Source organism: Diadema setosum, chromosome 14 (genome assembly GCF_964275005.1).
Source record: "Diadema setosum chromosome 14, eeDiaSeto1, whole genome shotgun sequence".
NCBI lineage: Eukaryota > Metazoa > Echinodermata > Echinoidea > Diadematoida > Diadematidae > Diadema > Diadema setosum.
This window is the reverse complement of record NC_092698.1, coordinates 27,557,303-27,573,673: the sequence shown is the minus strand read 5'-3', so window position 1 is coordinate 27,573,673 and position 16,371 is coordinate 27,557,303. Positions and strand designations below refer to the sequence as shown.

The following is a 16,371-nucleotide window of genomic DNA, read 5'->3' as shown; positions in this document are numbered from 1 at the left end:
AAAAAATATATTTCGGAGCAGTTTTGAAATAACTTTTCTCCAAAATACTGTTGTATTCAGTACGTCTTAATTCTTTGGGATTTTTAGGTGTTTGATCATATACTCAACGCATAATAAAATACTATTTCCCCATTAAAAGAATAGACTCGTCTACTACGGCCGATCATGTGAACACCACGAGCCCCACATGTTTCGGTCTTTGCGGTTTCATTATGAATGAATGCTACGTCATAAAGAAGAGCGTTTTGATTGGTCAGAGCTCGTCTGTTTCGAACATCTTTAGGTTCGCGCCCACTTTTCTCGTCTCAGTTCATGGCTGACACTCGTACGAAGATGGTACTCTCCGAACATACCGAATCAATTCCACGGAGTAGTACTCCTGACGCCGATATGCGCGATATGGAGGATCTACAGACAGCAGAACCTTTACTTTCCTCTTCAGCAAGATTATCAAGTCCTGCAAGAACACCTCCACCGCCATATTCACTGGTGCCGGACATGGAATCACAAATTATTTACGAAATTCGAAAGGTATGTCCCTTCGCCTGCAGCTGCTGCAATGCTGCATGCCGCCGCCGTCGCCGTGATGCCCGGCTGCTACTTGCTAGTCACTTGGAATTGCGCGCGCTTACCACTGTACGAGTACGAAAAAGAGTCGCATAGAAAAGGTGAGTCTTCTGCCTTTGCTTGCTTTGCGCACTGGTGGACTCTGCTCGTGAATGAATCTGCTCGTAATTGATATCATGTATTCATTAGACCTATATCGCAGTTGCGTCTGTATACAATGGTATAATTTACCATATTTTTAAATTGTTCATTACACTGACAGGTCGATTTGGCCGATGCCGAAGCTGCGAATGGCGATATTTGTCTCGATCTTGAACGTGATGTTGCCGAGAAAGAGACCAAGAACAAAGCCTCGGTGGGAGGAACTCTCCTTGGAGACGAAGAAGCGCCTGCCGGAGCCGAAGAGGAAGAAGATCCATGGGCTTTGGCGGAACTGAAAGACACTGGCACTCCATGGAAAGGTGAGCTGAGAAGAGCTGAGTGTGAGAAGTGAGAAGAGTAGGCCTACTTTTTCTTACTTAACGTTAGAGACCAAGTAGAGTTCTAAAACAGTTGAGTTAGTGGTCGCAGATTTAACAGAAGACTCTTCTGTTAATTCTGCGACCATTGTGTTTCTACTTCTAACCTTAGACATCTCAGCCGTTTCAGAACCAGCTCTTTTTTCTTTCTTTTTTTTTTAATATCAAGATCATCAAGATCAAATAAACTGAATTGCTCTTGGTCTTTGATTTGCATGTTCTTTGATATTCAATATCTTGCAAAAAAAGGTTAAAGTAGGCCCTAACCTGAATTGCCATCTCATCCAAAACTAAATTAAGCCCTGTTGCCTGTAAACTTTAAGAGTTTGTAAATCTGAAGATAGAAAACTTTTCTACATGATGTGGAACTCTTGTCTCTAAAAAAAACGACATATAGATTCTAACAAAATATGTCTTGATCTCATTGATATTTGTTATCCGACACAGCTTATCTAGATTTCTACTTTCAATTTTACATCAACACGTGTGTAATTGCATGTGTAATTTGCTCAAGTTGCTTGGTAGGCCTACTAACTATAGTTAGAACTTCCTACTAGACTTCCCCTGCCATTTGTTGAAGAGTTGACAATTGATCCAGTGGTAGAGTCAGCCACAACCAGACAGATATTCAGATGATGAAGAAACAGTGTTACCGGGTAAAACAGTTCTGATGTCATTGGTTCTAGTTGAGCACGGTTTTACAAAAGATTTAGAACATGTAGAATCTAGATTTCCAGAGTCAACTTCCATATTGTTTATTCTATGCACATGCATGCTGTTATTTTGAGGCATCTTCGTTTATACATGACAGAGATCAGATGAATAACAAAATATATGCATACAATGTTTAAACTGCTTCATCCATATCAAAACTTGATCTAGAACTTGGTCAAGAATATGGCTTTAGAAGAATTTAGATCTCTCTGTAGCTGTACATATAGACCACATAGATATCTAGACACCTAAACTGATATATTGATTCCATGAACAAAGGAATATTAAAGAGTTTTATTACAAACGAACTATACAAACTTCATTCTTGTCGAGTTGAGATATTGCAGCCAAGATATTTATGATTAAAGCTACTAAAAACAAAGTAATAAAATATTTGTTAGAAAGTCCATTTCATATAATTCAGTTATCATATTATCTTATGTGAGGTATCACTGGAAAAGTTTTGCATCTGTCTATCTAATGATGGACTTAGAACTCTTAAAGATGTTTAAAAATGCCCATTTTGCGATGAAACTCACCATTTGCAGAAGTCATCAGTGTAGACTTGAGAGCTTGAGAAAAATCTGTTGATTCTATTTAATAGTTATGAAATTAAAGTTTTGTTTAAGTCATTGTGCTGTGAGAGCTGGATAAGAAGCTGACAACAATATGGGGCAAATTATTTTCCCCTCTCTTTTCTTTAAAACAAAGCAGCAACAACAACAACAATATGTAAATTAATGCTATGCAGGGGTTAAATATATAGACAATATAAAGAGAATCTTGAAAAATGTTCACCTTATTTTTGTCGAGTTAAAAATTCCGTTGTCTTGTTTAATACTGACCTATTAGTTTGGAGAATTCCCCTCCCTTCTGAAAGGGAAATAAGTCAGTTGAGTGTTGTTTGGTTTCAGGTTAATTCTGTTGGATCCTTCTTACCTAACACAGGAGATGCACAATGTAATTACAAAATCTTCAAATTTAAGGGTTGTGACCCATTCATCCAGAGCTGATCCTGTTCAATTTCTGCATTTGCTAAGCCCACATAGATATTAGAACATGTGTAATTGGAGAAGTTACCACATAAAATTTGTATTTCTTGCTCTTACAGTATTTACACCTTATATGAACAAGTCCCTCTGAACTAAGCCTCATCTTGTGGGTTGTTTTTTTTTCCCAGAAAGTGTAAATTCAGTTATGAAATTCATCAAAAGGAATGCTGAGTGCCAGTGTATTTCCAGGCATTTCAGATTTGCATAGTAGGGTTTTTCCTGGGCAATCTTTGAAACAGCCTGTGTAATTGAGTTGATGTGTTCTCTGATCAGATATTTCATTTGCTTGAGACACTCTAACACTTGCGTTCAGCGTGTTGTGTGACTTGTATTGGAAAGAGCTTCAAAACTGAGAAACTCTTTTTTCATCTCATAGTGATGATGCAAAAATGTCAGCTATTGGTACACGGTACTTGTCAGAAAGCGTCAAGAGAAGATACATACTGAGTATTGCAACCTGCACAAGACACTTCATGCAGTACAACTGTACGTGTTCATTCATTTATGCACTGCAAACACTTAGCTCCCACCACGTGGCATGAGAAAACGCCGGTATGCAGTGTGGTGGTGAAGCTATGACCTCATTCGCAAGACTGAAAATCCTTTGTGCAGACGTGCAAACCCGTGCACAGTGCTATGTGTGTGTGTATGTGTGTGTGTGGTGTGTGTAAGAGTGTATTGTAAGGGCATGTGTGTGAAAGGGTTCGGCCGGTGAATGCATACTACTACTAGACCTGTAAAGAGGTGAGGCCTGTGATGTACATGTGATTGGCTTCGCTTCCATATGGTACGATCAGACCAGGATCTGTCAGGGTGGAGGCTTACCGGTACATGCCATGGATTCCACGATTCTGTGAGTTTCCATGGCTGGGGGCAGCCTCCAATATCCTGCAGTGAATATGCTTTGTGTGTTGCTCTGGCTTTGACAGCATTATATGAAAAGTGCAAAATCCTAATTTGTTGGTAAAATTTGTTAATACTTCTAGTGTAGCCTTCCTATCATGTATTTAAAATAGGTCATGTACTACAGCCTATAAAGTACTAGGAACTGCAATAATTTTTCAGTTAGAATGAAGTCATGAAAATCTCCTCCCTGCCGTGTTGACTAATACTAAGAGTAGGCCTATAATTCACATTCTCTCTGAATTTTTATTGTTTGCACCAACATGCAGAAAGGATGTTTTTGTGCCTCCCATTAATACTACATCCACGACTTGCTCAAAACTTGGAGTCCATTTGTTCTTATCTAATCAAATGTAAATAATGACCTGCTGCCAGTTCAGCACACTGCACCTTAGGCATATAAGATATGACTTTGAATATGCAATAGCAGAATGAGCAGCTGTATAGCAGTCATTGAGCAATTTTTAACATGGTATTTTTCTTTTGTTTAATGAGTGCCAATTTTTGTTTGTGTTTGTGAGTGCATAATTATGTGTGTGAGAGTGAAGGAAATCCTAAGAATACTGGGCCTGATGGTGATGACATTTCACCTTGATAATTTCACTATTTAAAGATTTCTCTCTCTCTCTCTCTCTTTTTTTTTTTTGGGGGGGGGGGGGGAGCTCCTGTCTCATTTACACAGAAAATTCGCGATTTCAGAACTTTGGGGACCACCCTTTTTGCCATAGAGATTTTTAACAGCTATTAATATTAAGACTTGATCGTTTTTACTACCTGTCCCTCCTGAACAGTGACATGTTGGAGGTATATTGTGGTACCTATCATTTTTTGATGTTGTAATAATCTCACTAACATAAACTTATTATTCCTATTCTGTTGTATTTCCCCTCCAGAACTGTCATGCTGTATGAAGCTGAGGTATGCATTTGTCAACTGGTTCTTCAAGCCCATCCTCATCGTCGCGCTGCTGTACTTTTTCATCTGCTCGCTGGATCTAATGAGCTCTGCTTTCCGCCTCCTTGGTGGCAAGGAGGCAGGTGAGGTCTTTGCCCAGAATGACCTGCTCAACAACCCAATCTGTGGACTCATGATTGGAATCCTGGCCACTGTCCTTGTTCAGAGCTCGTCAACATCTACCTCCATTGTTGTGACTATCGTGGCTGCAGGAAGTGAGTGGTTCATCAGACTTAACTTTTTGTAAACTTTATCATCTGCAAATGTGTGTAAAAATGTTAAATGTTTAAATGATGTTTTAAATGATGTTCTGCAAGCTCATTCATGTGTGACTAGAAATAGTAAGGTGTTTCCTTCAGAGTGTCGAGTTGCCAGACAGCCAAAATGCTGTGCACTAAATGTTGGAACTTGTGATTCTGAGTAGTTACCATCATTTCACTGATGTCTGCATGTTTTGATTTGGCACGTTAATAAAGAAAAACATTTGTCTCGTTCTTTCAGTTCTTCCCGTCCGTCCTGCCATCTACATTGTCATGGGCGCCAATATCGGAACATCTGTCACGAACACCATCGTCTCCATGGCCCAGTCTGGCAACCGGGCAGAGTTCCGCCGCGCTTTCGGTGGCGCCACTGTCCACGACATGTTCAACTGGCTGTCTGTCATCTGCCTGCTGCCCTTGGAGGCTGCTACTGGCTACCTCTACTTCCTGACCAGCAAGATTGTGGACTCCTTTCACATAGAAACCAATGAGGATGTCAAAGTGGAACTGCTGAAGGTCCTGACCAAGCCCTTTTCCAAGAGGATCATCCAGGTAAATAACTTGGCTTGAAAGTAATGACTCGACAATTTATAGTCTTTGGTTGTTTTTTTTCTCCTTCTTTTCAGTTCTTACCACCAAATTACTCTGTGGGAAAGAGGAAAAGATATTTTGCAGCGTTCAGAATTTATACTAATTTGCAGCTGTGAATGGAACCTACCTTGAAATCAGCATAGTAAAAATGTTTGTATGCATATTGCTCCTGTGATTGTTGATAAAAGAATAAAGTGACAACCTTCTATTCTTCATTTCCAATCTTGCAGATTGACAGTAAAAAGATTGCCAAGATTGCCACTGGAGAGATCGAATCCCAGGGACAGTCTCTTCTAAAAGTCTGGTGCAAGAAAGAGAAGATGCCGAGGATCGTCAACGAGACTGTCAGTGCCCTTGTCGCCAACTCCACCGGTGCTGCCCCCACAGCTGATGGTTTCAACGCCACGACCACTGGATACCCTCTCTGGTGGGATGCTACAGCCAGCACTTCCACCCCGCCCAGTACCAATGCCACTGCAGTGGCTGCAACTACCACCATAGCAACAACAAATGTGGTTCAGCCAGTCACAGAGGTGGTGGACATTGGAGTAGAGAAATGTAAGTAATTTTTGTCATTAATACATTCAGCACATGCATATTACAAATATGTCAAAGATAAACAATTGTTTCATATCTTTATCCCATGATGGATTTTGCTTGTGTGCTTGGCACATTAGTTAAGATTCACACCATAGAAAGCATTGTTTAAAGTGTAGAAATGAAGTCGCATATATCTTCCTGTCTCATTAGAACACAGAATATTTGAAAAAGAATTGTATCAAACACGACTTTAACAGTCTCTCTTGTATGCCCTGTGTTTTGAAATTTTCAGGTCACTTCTTGTTCAACAATACTGATTTGTCAGACCGAGCCATTGGTGGCATCCTCCTGGTTATAGCTCTGGTGATGCTGTGTGGCTGTCTCATCATGATGGTCAAGACCCTCAATTCATTGCTGAAAGGTCGCGTAGCTGGCATTATTCGACGCACCATCAATGCCGACTTCCCTGGACCTTTCTCCTTCCTCACTGGCTACTTTGCTATCCTGGTGGGTGCTGGGGTGACATTCCTCGTCCAGAGCAGCTCGGTCTTCACATCCGCCATGACGCCACTGGTCGGCGTGGGTGTCATCACCCTGGATAGGATGTACCCTCTCACTCTTGGCTCGAACATTGGCACGACCGCGACAGGTCTCCTGGCAGCCATGGCCAGCTCTGGGGACAAGCTTGAAAACAGCATCCAGATCGCCCTCTGCCATCTCTTCTTCAACATCTCTGGCATCATCCTCTGGTACCCCATCCCAGTGATGCGCAAGGTGCCCATCCTCCTGGCCAAGAAGCTTGGCAACACAACTGCAAAATACCGCTGGTTTGCCATCATGTACCTCATCTTGATGTTCTTCGTGCTCCCGCTGACCGTATTCGGCCTCTCCCTCATCAGCATCTGGTGTCTGGTGGCCGTCGGTAGCCCTCTCATTCTCCTCGCAATATTCATCGTGGTGGTCAATGTGCTGCAGACGAAGAAGCCCCACTTCCTGCCAGAGAAGCTGCGTACCTGGGATTTCCTGCCCCTGTGCTTGCACTCCCTGGCCCCTCTGGATCATCTCATCTCCAAGATGCTCCAGACAATCAAGAACTGCTGCCCGTGCAACAGGAACTCAAAAGGAGCCCTCAATGTGAGTGGTCAGCCCCTTGTCAGCAGCAATAATGCCTCTCCAGTGAAAGTTCACTATGATGTAGTAAATGAGCGGACAGATACCTTGCCAGCATCTGATTTGAGCAACGCCAATGGGGCTGAACGGCTCAGCACTCTATGACCATGCACCAAGTAACCATCTTGGATAATCGGCATGCTGTAATGGTATGCATGCTACGGGCAGTTGCAAACAGGTGTATGCCGCAGTTTACCAGTAAGTCATTTAGTTTTCCCCGTCCAAAACTCCATCTTCAGACATGCATGGCTTGAAATCTATTTTTGTACACGTGTTGAAACCGTACAGCCAATACCATCGATTCTGATTTTATGACATTTGTACGCACATGTTGTTATGAAATGGGAAAACTGACTTCTCTGAGTTATACTCGGGTTGAGTTCTAGGTTGTCAGTCTTGTCTCATCTATACTGCACAGTGGTATTGTGATGTTAGCTTCGTCCTTCAGAAGCAATTTTCTAGTTTTGAAATATTAACTTATTCTATAAATAGGAGTTTTATTTATTTTTATTTCAAATTGGAATTTGTTTGCTGGGCTGGCAAATGTCAAGTCATTCAAACTGTCCCAGCCCTGAACTCTTGTCAATCGTTATACAGGAGAACTGAAATTTTACACGAGAATTCAGGTTTGTTTGTACAATATTTCGAGAATAATTTATTAAGTGTACAAGTGTCGCTATTGAAATGTACATGTTCATGTACATCCATGTTTCAACTTGCAATAACCAAAGTCTGGGAATACAGCGATAAAACAAGTCAAGTGAAGCAATAGAAGGAAAGAATTGTTCTTGGCTTTTCAGCAGTATTTTGCAACATTCCATCATTACAAAAAAAAAAAACAAAACAAAACAAAACCAACCAACATACATACATGTAGTTGCAAAGTATTGTGCTGAGTATTTTGTTCACTGAAATCTACACCATTACAATTTCTAAAGGTATACAGACATAACTTTATCTGAAATCTATCAAACTGTGTTGAAGATTTTATCATTATTATTATTTTTTTTTTTGTCAAGACTATCATAGACACTTACATCAGTGACTTTTGGTGATTCATTTGTCCAGTCAATTTTCTTGAGGGCAAATTTTCTTTGTTTTCATTGTCATTCACATCTGATAATCAACCTTGGTCGATATTTATGGAACAGGTTTGAAATGTTTCTTCGGTCAAACAAGGTTGATTTCATTACCTCATTTAGTGCAAAGGCATTACTAACAGACAAGACAACAAAAAAGTATTTGTGTTCATCTTTGGACCATGCAATTCTGTATCATGATGCAATAATATCCAGTAAACTATCAGATGTGGTTTTCTTTCTAAACGCATATCTTTGAAATCTTGTCTGCCATGTAACTGACTTTTTTAATACTGTACGAGCTGAAATTTTCGTGGTGGTTTTATTTTCGTGAATTTCGCGAATCGCCTTTGAACCGCAAAACTCACAATGCGCGAATATTTAAGTTCAGTTAGACCCTCGCAACCGCGAAATTAACATGCGTAAATGTCCTCCAAATAGCAATTCGCGAAAATGTCTGTACGCGAAAAGTTCAGCTCGTACAGTACTAGGTATGTGCTGATGAATGGTTCCATTCATGTTCCATTCATTAACGAAAAAATGGTCTTGCTTATCAACTCATCCCATGAAAGTCTTTTGAAGCAGGTGAAACTTACACAAACAGGGTCTTCTGCAGTAATACTATTTTTAGTTTTCTGGATGGAAAATCAAGATTAAAATTGCAGCGTGTGCAATTAATGTAGTGACCCTTTCTGAGGTATGGTGTGCATTGATGTAACCAGGTTTACGCCGTGCAGTGACTGAAGCACTGCAGATGTTTAGGGTATGTATTTGTGTTTTGACCAATGTGCCTACATTGAGTGTGGCTGTGTAAAGAAACTTGTAATATAGCAGATTTTTGTTTTGTATTATGCGCAAGTGAATAAAAGAATGTTATCAAAGTGAACTCCTGTGGTTTTGCCTCAGTTTGTGTCATCATGCATTGTTAAGGGCAGGATGAAATGCATGCGTGTGGTTTTCTCTATGAGATGTGCTTACACAACAAAAAAGCTAGAGTTTATATCTGTGGAGAATGTGAGGTGATTCCATAGTTTATGTGCAGATAGTATGAAGTGGAATCGTCTACGAGTATACTCGAAATGTGTGTATGAACCACGACATGCGTGAATTTGAACATGGGTGAATTGTCCGAGCTGAAAAGAAACTTGCACTCAACCTTGCTCAAGTCGACCTTGCATAACTTGAATAATCGCCTAAGTTGAAAGGTCTTTTCAAGTCCTCTTCTCTTTTAATGATTGTAATTCCTCATAAGACAAATTTTCTCTAAAGTCGCAGCAATTTCTTCAGTCCAAATAGATTCAACTTAGGCAAGGTTGACTGTACATGTGGTATTTGTACGTCATCCCAATACACTACACACCAACAGTAACACAGGGATTTTTAAGGTTCAGAATTTATGAGACTACATGTATAAATGTATGATGTCTTCATATTTTCTTTCCTACAAAAATTTGCCAACCCAAACAATACATAACATTAAAAAAAAAAAGAAATTTAAGAAAAAACACACTCCTATAAAGATTCAATAAACAATCACTGCATCAAAACATGCATCTTACGACTACTGTACACATCAAGTGAGTTAACTACACGAGATGGGTGAACATGAATACATGTACCTATAAGAACAACAACCGTTATATTTTTCATGTTGGGGAGATGCACCAAATGAATCATTGAGTTAATTATGGGGTATCAGGGGGTCAGGAAGAATGAAAATGGTGTGTGTGTGTGGGGGGGGGGGGGGGGGGGGTTGTGCTCCTAATCTGCCGGAACGTGTTTGTCGCTTCCGTTAAAATTGCGTGACAAGGGGAAAAAAATTTATGCGGTTCATTCGGACATGTTTCCGAGGACAACTGAAAATACATTGTACATTGTATTTGCAGTGAAACTTTGTTAATTTCGCTGTACTGGAAGCTAGAGTGAGTTGTGTACGGGTGTATGTATGTACAGCAAACAAGGACTTGTGATACAAGAAACTACAATGTATTGATGTGTGGTTTCAAAATCTGAAAAAAACAAAATCTACCATAAAAATACAGATGATACAGCTGTATGCATAACCATGGAGCTGTTGTAGCTCCATGGTACACAAAATGCTTGATACAATGCACAAATGCATTGTTGTTCAGTGTGAAAAAAAAAAAAGACCACCACTATAAATTGCAGTATGAAATGGAAGTGTAGGTGAGTTTTTACCAAGAATGATGTATGAGATTATGAGAGAGAGCCAAGACAGTCTGTGCATTATTGTTCTATGCTGTGTGACCTTGTACATAGCTGTTCCCTCACAACATAAAAATATCATATTTATGGAACCTCTTGCACACTAATGGTGCACACTCCACCTCTGACTGTATTCTAGAATTCACAAAACACTGCATCCACAGAATGAATTTGCTTGTCACCACACTGCACATATGTGAATTTCACTTCACACAGTAGGCCTACAATGTACAGTAAAATGTCAGATATAGCAAGATATACTCTGTAATTTGGGAGGTCCTATTCCTTTCATATTCTTTAGAGTCTAGAGTTAATGTCTGATATAACAAGATACAAGATATAACAAGGACATTTCAGTAGACATAAGCAGCTGGTCATAATGAGGTTTCACTGTACATGCATGTCCGTAGTGCACACATTGTGTTCCAACTTCACACAACAATACATGTATTGCTTTTACAGTGGAAACTAGATACAGTATAAAGAGATCAGCTATAACAAACAATACCTGATATAACAAACTAATTTCTCCGGTCCCAATGAATTTACATTGTATTTCCTTTTTCTTGACTACTGATACAACAAATATAATAAAGAACAAATTGTCTTGGTCCCGAGGATCTCATTATACTGAGTTTCCACCGTATTTCTCTTGCTAAAGGTTTTACAAATGTTAGCATGTCCTTTCTCTCAAGTTCAGGAAAATTTTGTTTCAATGTTTCCTCAATTTTAGGTATCCTCTGACATAAGAGAAGTGCAAATTCATATGCAAAGGGAAGACAAATAAATCAATTTTGTGTCTACCTCTCATAAGTCAAATAATCGTTGAAGTCGGAGGTCTTTTCAAGTCCTCTTCTCTTTATACTGTATTCTATTGATCTTAATCCCTCATAAGTCAAATTTTCTCTAAGTCGAAGCTATTTCTTCAGTCTAAATAGATTTGACTTATGCAACGTTGACTGTATGTATTGTTGGCAGAGTCCTACATTTTGATGGATTATAATAAAATAGTGTTTGTTTATGCCACGATAGTGCTCTACAATAAACCATTGGTTTAATCAACCTTGTTGGGCGAAGTTTTCCTTGTTTATCATAAAGCACACAGTCAGTAAACTTGCTGGGATATACAGCAAACAAGCAAACAAGCAACATGCAAACAACAAAATCACACAGGGCTTTCAGATGTACAGGATAAATGACATCTTACATGCAACTCTGTAAATGGCTGTCAATACATTGTAGTCTCTTTTTAAAAGTAACTTTATTGCTTGCTATATCATGCTGCTCATTACATTAGTCCAATAGCATGAATAACACAAACATCAACACTGACATGGAGCATTACATGTCTACTTGAAACAAGACATTCTAAATAGATTTTTAATCACTTTTAAACACAAACAAACAATATTTAAGTAGTATTTATTTTTTTTTTTACCTAGAACTTATCTGTCTTCCCTTCCCCCAAGTCAAAGGTGGGGTTAGAAAATTACCAACTTTGTGTGAAACTCCATAGCACTAGTTTATTTGAGGTGTCAAAGTACAAGGTATACTGAAACAATGCCATTTTCTTTCTGCAAATGGTTCAATTTCATTTTGACATTTAGACAATTGATTCAGGTTTTGATTAAAATGTAATTGCATATATATAGGGGGAAAGACCACTTTCAAATGGCTTACGAATACATAAAATAAATACAGTACATCATGGCTTGCCAGTAGCACTCACAGCTATGGAATAAAACACACATAATATGGCCTTGATGAGTTCACTCTTCTATTCTCTACCTTGAAATGGTTAGATACTGATACAATAACAAAAAATATTCATAAAATCTAGTACATTCATGTATATGCTTTAATAGACAGTAGATGATATACTATCAACAGTCAAATATAGGATTTTCTTTGGTTTTTCCACGAGGGATGTCGGAACTGCACTTCAAGGAGACTAAAAGTTATAAAATACACTGATAAAATATAACAAATTTCTCTGTATGTTGCATAGTTTGCAATTGTGCCCGGTAAGACAATTACATAATCGGTAGAATTTATGATCATGTGGTACACTGACAGATTCAAAAAGAGGTATACCTTTTCCACGAAACAGTTAGAAATGACCACCACTGGAGATGATATGCAACACATCTGCTTACGCAATTTGTGTGAGTTACTAATTTCATGAGTATAGGTCTACTGGCAACATGAGTGAAGATAAAACACTGTAAAATATACCACATATTGCAGTACTGTAAAAGCTTTTATTTTCAAGACAGTTTAATTTTAGTGAATTTCACAAACCACAATTGGATCGCAAATTAATCAACACGCAAAAATGTTGCTATGTGCTAGGGTAACAGTGCATTTTTGATAGTGTCAGTGTCAATTCGCGAAAAAATAACATCTCTTGAAAATGTCTGTAACCTCATTCGCGAAAATAACAGCATTTTTATATATATACGATAATATTTCAAGTCATATGACTGTCCAACACATGTTTCCGTGGCACAGATAGGACAAATATATTGATATTTGGTATATCAGCAAAAGCTTTATGAGGTTGTTATATCATGTCATACACACAAACACAAATAGCAAAATTTGTTGGCAGGGAGATAGGAAATATAAATTTCAAGAGAAGACAACTTTGTTGCTGTCTATATGATTATATGTAATATAGGATGAAAACTTCTTAGATATAAACAGCCTGTCGGAACTGGCATGAAAAGGCAGTTAGTGATATAAACCATGTAGGTTTGATCACAGAAAGGGATAACATTGGACTCAGTGTCATACAAACTGGCTCTTTCCATATGTAACTAGCTCTGACTGACCTGTTATTACACATTGCTAAAAAGTACATTGCTAACAGAGTCTGCACACATTTTTGCAACCCTCTCTGAAAAATATATATACTTTTAAAACATGCCTCATTAAAAAAAAAATAAATAAATAAAGCTGCAAGAAAGACATGAGTGCACCCTGAAAACACGTCCAAACCATAGATTGGACATCAGCTAACCTGTGGAAGGGGCAACTATTCTCTTTTATCAGTGAATCTTCATCACCTTCCCTCGTTGTCCTGAATGAATGTGGCGTGTCGAGAGACGAGATTAGCGACTAGGGGTTCCTCCACTTCCTTCCCAGCATGCAACTGCTCATCTGACAGGACAATGTTGGTTTCTGAGTCAGGCGTCACTAAGGTGACCATCTTTCTCCTCTGCTCGAGAATGTTGGCCACTACCACCTACATTCATGCACAAATAAGGAGGACATTTGTAATTGTAAAATGCACACACTTACATCAATGAAGAAGAGCCTATTAACAAGCTACTCGTTGCTAATAAAGTTTGTCTTCTGCACAAAGCTGCAAGAGTAGCTCCGGTGATAACAATAGAAATTTGTCAGAGGTTTTATTGCAATCGATTGATAAATTTCACGAATTTGAAAAATTGTCAGAGTTTGTTCCACATGAGTCTTCATACATATTCAAACATCGTGTCTTTATCATGATCCAAATATATACTTGAGATTGGTTTGAAAGGTTAGATGATCAGCATTATCATCCAAACCCTCTCAAACTCAAATACCTTACAAAAAGGAAAGAAACAAAAATATGAATCAGAAATAAACAACAATAATGAAACAACCTTAAAACTACATCTGGGTACTGTACAACGATGAATGTTTGCATGCATTTTAATTTCGCGAATTTCGCGAGAGCCAAGATTCGCGGAAGGAAAAAGCACGCGAAAATTATTTTCTACACTACATTGTATATATATGCAATGAATGCCAGCAATAAATTTCATGCCACAAAAATATCATGTTTTACAGTATCTAGTGGCATAAGAAACCTGCATTGCAAGCAGTAGTCACCTTACTCTGTGAAATCATAACTGTAGCTGCTTTTGACTTGATGCTGTCACCTTGAGACACATTCAACAGCAAACATAGATCTATATGGCACACCACTGTGTCCGCTATTAATCAGTGGGCACACAAGTCTCGCAGACACACATGAAATCGAAAGACAATCCGTATCCCCTTGTCCTCTCTTAAAGGCATAATTTACCATTTGCAGATAAGCAAAAACCCAGCATTAGTGCTTTAAAATGGTTCTAATATGTGAGTTAGGGATAGAAACCACCACTGTAAAAATTTGAATCCATATAATCGACGTTAAGTATCGGTAAATACACAAAATGTAAATAATAGTTATAACAAGAATGCTTCCACACTAAACCGTGTACAGTTATGGTTTATTGAGAAAATTACTGATATCTCCTTACATTTTAGGCTTTATTGCAAAACTTTTATATGGTAGGATGTTTTGTGATACAACAGACCTACACATGTGCATCAAATGTGATATCTTGAACATTTTTGAAATCACTGCTCCAGAAGGTAAACTGGACCTTTAAACTTATTGATCAGCGTTTCTAGTACATGGGGGAGGGGGAGGCATCCAGGCATTCAAGGACAACACATTCACCTTGCAAAGTCTGAGCAGCTACCAGGAAATGGGGTGAAAAGAGAGAGGTCCCCTACCTTGAATGACCATTTGAGAGGTACAATAAGACTTTGTGTTTGAATATTGAGCTCATTTCATTTTATTTCCAACAAAATGAATTGCAGTATGACATTTACATATAGGGCCTATACAGTCAAACCTGCCGTACGCAGCCACTGAAAAATCCCCCCGAGAGAAAAGCCATGTTAAAGACCCTGTGAATAGCCCCCACCTGTCTAATGCAGCCAGCGGGCACCAATTTTGTTTCCCACAGTGGATTTTAACCTGTCTATAGCGGCCACAGACCCATAGGGAGCCACACCCAAGCCAATAATTCAGCGTGTTCTTCTGCTTTGTAGCCATATGCCAGTCATTCATGGCTAACAGTTCAGTGATCGCATTGCTGCATTGACCTGCCATCCGGTCATAGTAATGCACTCATGAAAAGCATGCTTGCTGTACGCATGTTACTGTGCAACAACTCAATCAATACGGAATTGTTCAATACATGAAACATGTGCATATGATGGACATATCTGCACATGCATACCTACATGTTCATACTTAAATATGTATTCAACGATAATACATGTAGACCTACATGTAGGCCTACATGTAAGCAATACACATGAGGATAACCTGTCTATAATCGTCACTCTTTTCATCTCCATTGGGTGGCCGCTATAGACAGGTTTGACTGTACATAGTTATACAAAATCAATGCAACATTACAACAAAGGAAACTATGAATGTAATATGCAATTATATACTGTGACTTTTATAACTACATGTATATACCAAAACAAAGTTGGTGGAAATGGTGGGGACTGCTGAAAAGCAGGGTTTGTAGTCTGTAGTCCCCTGATGAGCAATGACTAACTACTGAATGAACGGAACCAGTGCAGACTGCTTAAAAAAGAAAGAGAAAGACCCGGAAGAAAAAAAACACATACGCACAGACACAAACACACACACAAACACAAGGCAGCTCTCTTATAGGAAAGGATGATGATGATGTTCGTCCTTCACAGGCGAAGATGACCACATTTTCTCCTATCACTACATTCTGTGAGTGCAAAGATGGCTAATCAGTCCGATCCTTGCTCTAAACTATCTGGTGTAGTCTGGACATATGCAGTTATAGAAAAGGATAAGTGTCTTCCTGTTATTCCTTCCATGCTTATAGGAAGGGATAAGCATGGAGAGAATAACAGGAAGACACTAAGGAGGACTGGGGAAAATGGGCAAAGGAAGAGGAATTGAATGGTCAATATCAACGCACGC

General features: G+C 39.0%; 2 protein-coding genes across 2 annotated transcripts in view; one reads left to right on the top strand and one right to left on the bottom strand.

The window, feature by feature from the left end:
• Window positions 1-328: 328 nt before the first annotated feature.
• Window positions 329-9,234, top strand: LOC140238148 (sodium-dependent phosphate transport protein 2C-like). Its single transcript, XM_072318086.1, has 6 exons — window positions 329-531; window positions 830-1,028; window positions 4,648-4,923; window positions 5,210-5,520; window positions 5,790-6,117; window positions 6,392-9,234. Exons 1-6 carry the CDS (start codon window positions 334-336, stop codon window positions 7,372-7,374), a joined length of 2,295 nt encoding a protein of 764 aa, XP_072174187.1. The 5' UTR covers window positions 329-333; the 3' UTR covers window positions 7,375-9,234.
• A 2,569-nt stretch (window positions 9,235-11,803) lies between these two features.
• LOC140237498 (phosphopantothenate--cysteine ligase-like) overlaps window positions 11,804-16,371 on the bottom strand; it is a 57,623-nt gene continuing 53,055 nt past the window's right edge. The window contains exon 6 of the mRNA XM_072317424.1: window positions 11,804-13,821. Within this exon, the coding sequence (XP_072173525.1) occupies window positions 13,639-13,821 (183 nt within the window). The 3' untranslated portion in view covers window positions 11,804-13,638. The remainder of the gene's footprint in view (window positions 13,822-16,371) is intronic.

Coding starts and splice junctions, on each gene's coding strand:
- LOC140238148 (XM_072318086.1), top strand. CDS start 334: ATGGTACTCTCCGAACATACCGAATCAATTCCACGGAGTAGTACTCCT. Junction 4,924..5,209: donor GACTATCGTGGCTGCAGGAA/GTGAGTGGTTCA, acceptor TCGTTCTTTCAG/TTCTTCCCGTCCGTCCTGCC. Junction 6,118..6,391: donor GGACATTGGAGTAGAGAAAT/GTAAGTAATTTT, acceptor TGAAATTTTCAG/GTCACTTCTTGTTCAACAAT.